The 9094-nt window shown below is 35.7% G+C and overlaps 1 protein-coding gene across 1 annotated transcript; it reads left to right on the top strand.

Moving 5' to 3' along the window:
* The first annotated feature begins 3411 nt into the window (after positions 1–3411).
* LOC145116297 (bZIP transcription factor, putative (DUF630 and DUF632)) lies at positions 3412–7672 on the top strand. Its single transcript, XM_079052647.1, has 5 exons — positions 3412–4878; positions 4978–5046; positions 5139–5350; positions 5552–5775; positions 6900–7672. Exons 1-5 carry the CDS (start codon positions 3921–3923, stop codon positions 7531–7533), a joined length of 2097 nt encoding a protein of 698 aa, XP_078908773.1. The 5' UTR covers positions 3412–3920; the 3' UTR covers positions 7534–7672.
* The last annotated feature ends 1422 nt before the right edge of the window (positions 7673–9094 follow it).

The following is a 9094-nucleotide window of genomic DNA, read 5'->3' as shown; positions in this document are numbered from 1 at the left end:
CGAGTCAACGGGTTGACTCGGCGAGTCGAGTCAGTCATGAAGTTTGACTTTGGCCTGGACTTTGACTTTGACCTTCATGGGTGTTATGGTAATTGGTTATCTATGTCAATGGTCCATTGATGGCAATAGGTGTTAGGGTTTGGAGCAGTGCTTCGGGAGTGTGCTTTCGTGGTTCGGTTCTTCGTTTCAGGTGAGTTATCCTCACTGTACTCAAGGGTCTAAGGCACCAAGGCCGACCCTTTGAATTGTTGGTTAGAGCTTGTTATGCTTATGTGATGATATGCTTGCTAGTATCCTGGTAGATAGGATAATGATATGATGTTATGCTCTGTTAGCTTAGTATCCTGGAGGATAAGGTAGTTAAGTGATGGCAAGTTTTATTGGATCAACACCCTAGTAGTTGGGTAGTGGTTATATTTATAAACATGTAGTTGGTCTTGCCTTATGTACGCTGGTAGGAGGTTACCTGCGGGATATGTATGTTGAGCAGTAGCAGAAGGTATATGTTGAGCAGTAGCAGAAGGTATTCCATCCCGGTAGGATGATAGGGCCCTAGTATGTTGGTTCTGTAGAGTGTTATGTGCTTGCTTGTTATGTGTGCATGGTTGCTAGTGTAGGGGCATTCCAACCCGATGGTTGTGGGCCAGGAGTATTCCATCCAGGTGGGATGATTGGACTCGTAGTAGGTTGACATTCCAACCCGGTGGTTGAGGGGCCTGGGGTATTCCATCCTGAGGGATGATTGGACCCATAGTAGTAGTTATTGTATGTATATGAAGTGGGGCATTCCAACCCGATGGTTGTGGGCCAGGAGTATTCCATCCCGGTAGGATGATTGGACTCATAGTATGTTGGCATTCCAACCCGATGGTTGAGGGGCCTGGGGTATTCCATCTTGCGAGATGATTGGACCCATAGTAGTTATTGTTGTATGTATAGGTGTATGGGCATTCCAACCTAATGGTTGTGGGCCGAGAGTATTCCATCCCGGTAGGATGATTGGGCTCGTAGTATGTAGGCATTCCAACCCAATGGTTGAGGGCCAGGGGTATTCCAACCGGAAGGTTGATTGGACCCATAGTATGTTGTTCTTTGTTGTATGCGTATGTTTATGTGTGTATGGGTATTTTGGGGGAACTCACTAAGCTTTCGGGCTTACAGTTGTGGTTTATTGTTTCAGGTACTTCAGGAGATCGTGGCAAGGCGAAGGCGTGATCGTACCGCTCCTCATGTTTTATGATTTATGTGATATGGTTCTGGGGGATACTCTGATGTCTAAACTATTTTGAAAACAAGATGTATGAACTTAATGGTTTTTGAATGAAATAAAATGTTTTAAATCGGTTGGAATTTTTGGTTGTTACAGTAGCACTCTCGGACGAAAAAACACATACTTGTATTTGCATTGTCAGAGTATTGAACACGACACATCGGAGCAATGCTACGGGTGAAAAGTCTCACCTTACTTAGAGCATTGGGTCGAGCCAGTCACGTTAGTAGTGGATAAGGTATAAGTCTTGGGTTGGTGATGGACCCACTGGCGAGGGTTTGGGCTGTTCACTTAGTAGCGAACGAGTTTTGCCTACATGTTAGTGATGAACCTGTGTGTGAGGTGTCTACTCTACGGGTTAGTGATGGACTCATGTGTAGGGTGTCTACCTTATAGGTTAGTGATGAACCCAGGGTTAGGTTAGGATCAACTAATATTTATCTAATATTAAAAGATAAATAATAACAATAGACCTTAATGATACTCTAGTGATGAACATGTGATGTATGTAATGTATATGATGTGTGTGATATATGTGGTATCTGTGATGTATGTGTGGTATGTGATGCATGTGATATATGTGAAGATATGCTATGTGTGTTTCTCTAAAGTTGTACTTAGGGTTGACTCACTTAGCATTTGCTGACATTTGTTTCTTTGCTTTTTGTTTTTGCCTTGCATTGCATTGGTATAGGTAGTAATGATATGATGGCGGGATTGGGGGCTTATGGGTAGTTAGATTCCACTTTATAGGTTAGTATTGATACCATTTGAACATGTCGTTCAGTTTTCATAACACTTGTTATTGAGAACTTGTTTTGGAATGGTTTATGAACATTAATTTTGATGAATGTTGTTTTTGGTAATAAAAGTAACATTGGTGATGTTTTCATCAAATTCAAAATAAGACTCCCACTAATGTATTCTGTTAATTAAATACTTTAAAAAAAGGGTGAAAAATCACAATGTTACACAATAGTCTAGGTAGTTGTTTCTTACCCAAGATCATGCAATTCAAACAATATCCTCTTAGCAATCTGATTATTTTTCACACTCAAAATCAAATTGGTATACAATGTCACAACACCGAAAAACATATACAAAACGATACACCAACTATATCGACAAAAAATAAGAGCAAGTATGTCTTGGATAACAATGTCTACTTATTAATTGCACACTCCTTCCCAACACGACTTAAAATAATGTTTCCAAACTTGGAAAACCAAGAGAACTCAAACCATTGGGGAAGCTAGATGTCATAGCCTTAACAAATGTGTTTTTGTGGAAACTTATTTTAAACACATGATCTACCATTTTCAAATGGGCAAGGTTATCACCGATAAAGAAATTTGAAAAAACATACATATTTCCCTCATTTAACAATCTCTAAAACATCCGAATTAGAACCTTCTTGATAGTGACAGTGATACGGTTTCCCTGAAATTATCATACAAATGCTCAGTGTCAATGCAAACAAAAACAAGAAAACTCCGCTATGACAAGTTGATACCTTGTCGTCCATTAAGACCATATCAACACTGCTTAGTTCAAACGACTTCAAATGAACATGTTGCTTCCATAAATGAACAACTAGTTCTTTGAACTTTCGTTCGTCGACATCAATATTGACATCACTAATCAAATTATATTGTGAACCTATCTAAAATACTACTACAGTTTCAATAATTATATCTACAACAACAAATAAATCTACAACTGATACACAACATCCCTTGTTTATATAGCCAACAAACAACAACTAACATACTAAATTAATGAAAAAACACCTAAACAACTCAACCGATTACAATGCAATTTGAAGACAAAATAATTTTGACCACATGTAAACAGCATTAGAAGATCACAACACAACATGCCATCGAACGGCCAAAATACTTAGATCCAGAGACTAATGAAGAGCCTATTTCAAAATCGAATAATACTTTGGAAAACAAAGACTTACATTAGGCATACTATGTCCTAAAATGGTTGTTCCAACGACAACTCAACACAAATATATTTAAGTTATATAAGATATATATTTGTTAAAAGAAAATATTATAATGGTTTTTCTAGTAAAGATCCAAAATGCGTTATGATTTTCTATTTTTTTAGTTATACGCCATTGAGACATAATTTTTGTTGAGGTTTGAAGAATGTTTTGGTGACAATCATCCATTATTAGCTCTTACACAAACCCCACGGTTCCCTTTCTCCGGCGTATCCACCGTTTGCATATTCTTGCCTTTTCCTTTATTGTGTGTCCTTTTTCATCATATCAAAACGACCCACCACCACCACCACCATGTCCACCACTATCGAGTAATGACTAAACCCTCATTTTATAACCTAAACGGAAACTTATTTCTTTACCAGAGTTTCAATTCATTCATCTTCATTCTCTCATAGTTAATGCACATTCTGCTGGATCCTTATTCGTCAACACCCAACGCATTTTGCCTTTCTAAATGGTTCCCAGAAACATTGATTGGATTTCACTGTTTTCTGGAGTAATTTGTTGATTTAGCTAAGTGGGTTTGTTTTTGTTCCCCCTTTTTGAGCTAGTTTCTGAAGAAAACACGCAATCTTCTGTTCAAATACTTCAAAAGTTCGTACTTTTTAGGGTAATTTTAGGTACATTTGAAGAATGGGGATAGCGAACTCAAAAGCAGATGGCTGTGAAGCTTTGCGTTTATGCAAAGAACGAAAGAAATTCATCAAAAAAGCAATCGATTCAAGGTATGATTTTGCAGTTGCTCATCTTGCTTACGTTCAGTCCCTTCGAAGCATTGGCATTGCCCTACGTCGATTTGCAGAGGCCGAAGTGTTGTTAGATGCATCTCCAGCCACAGAAATTGAAAACCCCCAAACTCATTCCTCAAACCCATCACCATCTCCGCCACACCTCGGTGGTGTCGACGCCGGTGCTTCAGATGGCAGTCCTGCTCCCCATCAGCCTCCTGTTTCAAGTTTAAGTTACATGAGGTCCGGTGGGACTAACGCAGTCACTGTTAGTCTTAATCCATCGAAAATTGATATCAGCACTAGGGTTTATGTAGACGATGTTGATTCCATGTCCTTCACAATGCCGCCGCCACCACCACCTCCGCCGCCTGAATCAGCCTCCTCTTGGGATTACTTTGATCCTACGGACGATCATGAAAGCTTCAGCTTCGTGGGCCACGATGGATTTCATGTAAATTTCAATAATATGAGTGTGCAGAAACAGTTCCCGATTAACGATTCCATTATAAAGGAAGGATCTATAACACCTCCCGAATCTTTAAAAACGGATCATAATGGGCATGATGATGGTATTCCGATTGCTCCCATTTCACCAACAACAGTAGAATCTGACACCGGAAACGATGCAGTTTCTGGAGCTTTGATATGTAGAACTTCTCAAGCAGAATCGAAGGATGATAGTTGTTTAGGTGAGGGAGAAAGCGAGGATCCTTCTGAGTTTATCACACATAGGGCTAAAGATTTTCTTTCAAGCATTAAAGAAATTGAGAGTCGATTCTTTCTAGCATCGGAATCCGGGAAAGAAGTTTCAAGAATGCTTGAAGTAAATAAAATCCAGGTTGGCTATTCCGATGCTAAAGGTATTGCTACATTTTGGGTCTCATTTTTGAAAAAATAACTCTTTCTTTTATTCTTCAAATTCTACTTATTAGATTAAATCTCAAAATTGTTGAATGTAGGTAGCTCGACTGCATCAACTTTGTTGTGTGGGAATTGTTGTAAAGTAAAACCCGCACATGTTTCACATGGTAAGTATTGTAGCTTCCATTTTCATTTGTGTTGTGAAAAAAGTTTTGTAGCATTTTATAGCTTTAAAAAATTTCATGTTTCAATTTTGTAGAATCTCCACATGGGCCAAGAATCATTACATGGAATCGATCGATGTCTTCACATTCATCATCATCAAGAAATCCTTTAGCTGCAGCATCAAAAGATGATAATGATGATAGTGGAAGCGATTTCATAGAAGAGTTTTGTATGATTGCAGGAAGTCACTCTTCAACTCTTGATAGACTCTATGCATGGGAAAGAAAGCTCTATGATGAAGTGAAGGTATTTTATTAGATTGCACTTAAACAGAAAAAAAGAAAAAGAAGGATTAAATGCAAGAAATAACAATTTACTTTCTTGAAATTGTTTATCATAGCAAATTACTTCTGTTTTCTTCCTATTACAACATTGTACCTTGAAAGTACACTATTGTAATAAGAAAAATTGAAAAAAAAAATGAAAGTACGTTGGTATTTGTTGTAGGCGAGTGAATCTATAAGGAAGGAGTATGACCGAAAGTGTGATCGGCTTAGACACCAATTTGCAAAAGATCTCAAGAGTCATGTGATCGATAAAACTCGTGCTTTGGTTAAAGATTTGCATTCAAGGATTATAGTTGCATTGCACACCGTTGATTCCATATCAAAACGAATCGAGAAAATGAGAGATGAAGAGCTTCAACCACAACTCTTGGAACTCATTCAAGGGTAAGGATCATTTTCCTTTCCTAATTTTCAGATAAGGAAAATGAAACTAAAAAAGTTTTTTTTTTTTTTTTGTACTTTTTTTATGGCTTAAAAAGCATTTTCCCTGGTTATCGGGTTTTGATTTTGCAAAATACAAAAAAACACAATGTACTTTCGTCATTATGTGGATTTAGCTTTAGCGACTTTTCTTTACCTTTTACAAAAATCAAGATAATAATGCACAATGTACCTTTATCATTTTATCGATTTAGTCATTGAATTATTATTTTTATCGATTTAGCAACTTAACTATTTTTTTTGCTGATTTAGCCAGGAAACTATTATTCTTTTTCAGTTTAGCTATTAAACTATTATTTTTGTTCGACTTAGCCACCGAGCTATTAATGTTAATCGATTTGGCCACTATCTACTTAGCCACTAAACTTTTTTTTTTTTTTTTTTTTTTTTTTTTTTTTTTTAAATCAATTTAGCCAGCCATGAAAGTAATATTTATCGATTTTGGTGTTGAACTATTTTTTTTTCTCAATTTAGCTAATAAACTATTATTATTTTTTTTTATTGATTTAGCCACTTAAATATTATCTTTTATCAGTTTAAGGGTTAATCTCATAAAAGACCTTATATTTTGTGTTTTTTTATATTTTGTGTTTTTTCCGGATTAAACCTGAACTTTACTTTTTTCACTAAAAAGACCTTGCATTTTTTTCATTTTTCCTATCTGGCCCTTTTAGTCCTATTTCTCTAAAAAAGTTGTAAAATATGAATTTTTTCAGGAAAAACTAAAAAAGTTGAGGATTTATTTGGAAACATTTAGAAGGTTGAGGGTTTTTTTCAGAAAAAAAAAAGACAAGACAAGGTTGAGGGTTTTTTCGGAAAAAACACAAAATATAATGTCTTTTATGAGATTAAAGCTCAATTTAACCACTACATATTATGTTTTTATCGATTTAGCCACCGAACTATCACTATAAGAATCATAAAAAACTAGTTCAAACACCTAAATTGATAAAATGATGAAACTATGCTTTTATATACTTTTACCTTAGAAAATGTCTTTTAAAAAGTAAAAAAAAGTATAATGCTTTTCAGTATCTTTGGTTTTAACAATTGAATACCCCATGCAGATTAAACCGAATGTGGAAGGCAATGCTCGAGAGCCATCACACACAATACATAACCATCCAATTAGCCTACCATTTAAAAAATTCAAAAATCAAAAATCATCAACAAGAATCAAAACTACAAATTATATCCGATCTTCAACACGAGATTGAATGTTTTGGTTTAAGTTTTACCAACATGGTCAACACTCAAACCTCATACGTCGAATCAATCAACAACTGGCTCCAAAATTGTATCGTACTACCAAAGGAACGTGTAAAGGGTAGACGACCATTTTCGCCTCGAAGAGCCTTAGGCCCTCCGATTTTTGTTATTTGTCGAGATTGGTCCTCCGGGATTCAGACCTTGCCAGCTCAGCAACTGAGTGATGCCATTAAAGGTTTTTTGACGAATCTTCATCTGGATTCGGTGGTGGAGGAGGTTGACCGGAAACCGGAGGAGGGAGAGGAGGTTAATGATGACGTGGCGGCTGTGAATTTAGGAACGATGCATTTGAGTTTGACCAAAGTTCTTGATGGGTTGACTAAGTTTTCGGAGGCTTCGTTGAAGATGTATGAAGATATTAAAGAGAAAAGTGAGAAGGCTCAAAATGTGTATTTGAATTACAGGCCACCACCTAGGGCTTATAGTATTTGAAATTGTCGCATTTTGAAATATTTCATGTAGAAATTGAGAAGTGTTGTTCCTTTTGATTTTTTTTGAAGGAATAGGGAACTTAATTAATATTTTATTATAAGTTTTAAGATATAGACTAGCTGTCGGTTTTTTATTGTGATATTATGTGTTCCTAAATATCCGATATTTCTGGATCGGTTTTGTCTGTTGGATTTTTACTATTGGTATATCGAATCATATAGGATCCATCCAGTTATAGCTAACCAGAATTAAGTTGATCACAAATAGGTTGAAAATGTTACATGGCTGAATTGGATAGATTTTAAATTATAATGTTACATAGTGAAAGTGTGTTTCCATTTCTTGCATTTAATCTTTTTTTCTTTTAAATTATAATGTTACATCATGTAAGTATTAGGGGTGTGCGTGGTGCGGTTTGGTGCGGTTTAGAGTCAAAACCGCAAACCGCACCGCATGTGTGGTTTGAAATATTTGAAAACCGCAAACCGCATCGCTAAGGTTGTAAACCGCGTTATGCGGTGCGGTGCGGTTTGATACGGTGCGGGCGGTTTAGGTGCGGTTTGATACCATTGCAAATAGATTATATATATTAAATATTTAATAGCTATTATTGAATATTATGAGTACATATATGGTTTGGATTACATTGCATAATTAGTTATCGTTCTACAGGTCATCAAATATATTACAACCCTTAACAAATTATACAATGCAGTTAGAAAAAATAAATAAATAAATAAATAAATAAATAAATATATATATATATATATATATATATATATATATATATATAATTTGGTTTGATTTGTCTGAGTTTCAATGCAATATATATATATATATATATATATATATATATAAACATTGCGGTGCGGTGCGGTTTGAACCGCGAATTTGTAAATGTAAACCACAAACCGTACCGCATAGCGCGGTTTAAAAAAATTACAAACCGCAAACCGCACCGCAAACGTCGAAAACCGTATTATGCGGTGCGGTTTGGTGCGGTGTGGGCGGTTTATGCGGTTTGGTGCACACCCCTAGTAAGTATCCATACCCTGTAACACAACATCCACCCTACGAAAAACCCTTTGCCATATGGGTAGTGGCGGATTCAGGATTTTAATAGGTTGGGGGCAAAAAAAATATCAAATACAATTTTTGGGTCGGGTCAAAATGGTTTTAAGCACCGGTAACAAAAACATGTTCAACTACAAAAAAAAATAGTTAACTTACATGATATAATTATCATGTATCATTTTTCATCTTTTGGGGACGATTAATTTGTAACATTTGTGATCTTTTTTTTCAACACAGTCGAACAAAAAATTTAAGATTTATAACATTGAAATAAAACAATTAAAAGTTAGATTAGAGCATTATCTAAAGAAACGAGAAGTAGAAGACTCATAAAATTACTTGGGAGAAGATAATATTAAAAGTTTTGGTTGTTTATACGAAAAATACAAATCGATTAACAAAATAAAAAAAGAAATTGTGTTTTATATTTCTTCATCTTCATCCCAACAGCCCAAAGGCATTGAGGGCATTATCTATTAAAAAAATA

Source organism: Lactuca virosa, chromosome 5 (assembly GCF_052849685.1).
Source record: "Lactuca virosa cultivar CGN04683 chromosome 5, Lactuca_virosa_CGN04683_v6, whole genome shotgun sequence".
Classification (NCBI taxonomy): domain Eukaryota; kingdom Viridiplantae; phylum Streptophyta; class Magnoliopsida; order Asterales; family Asteraceae; genus Lactuca; species Lactuca virosa.
Note: the sequence above shows the minus strand (reverse complement) of the source record. Positions and strands in the feature narration are given on the sequence as shown.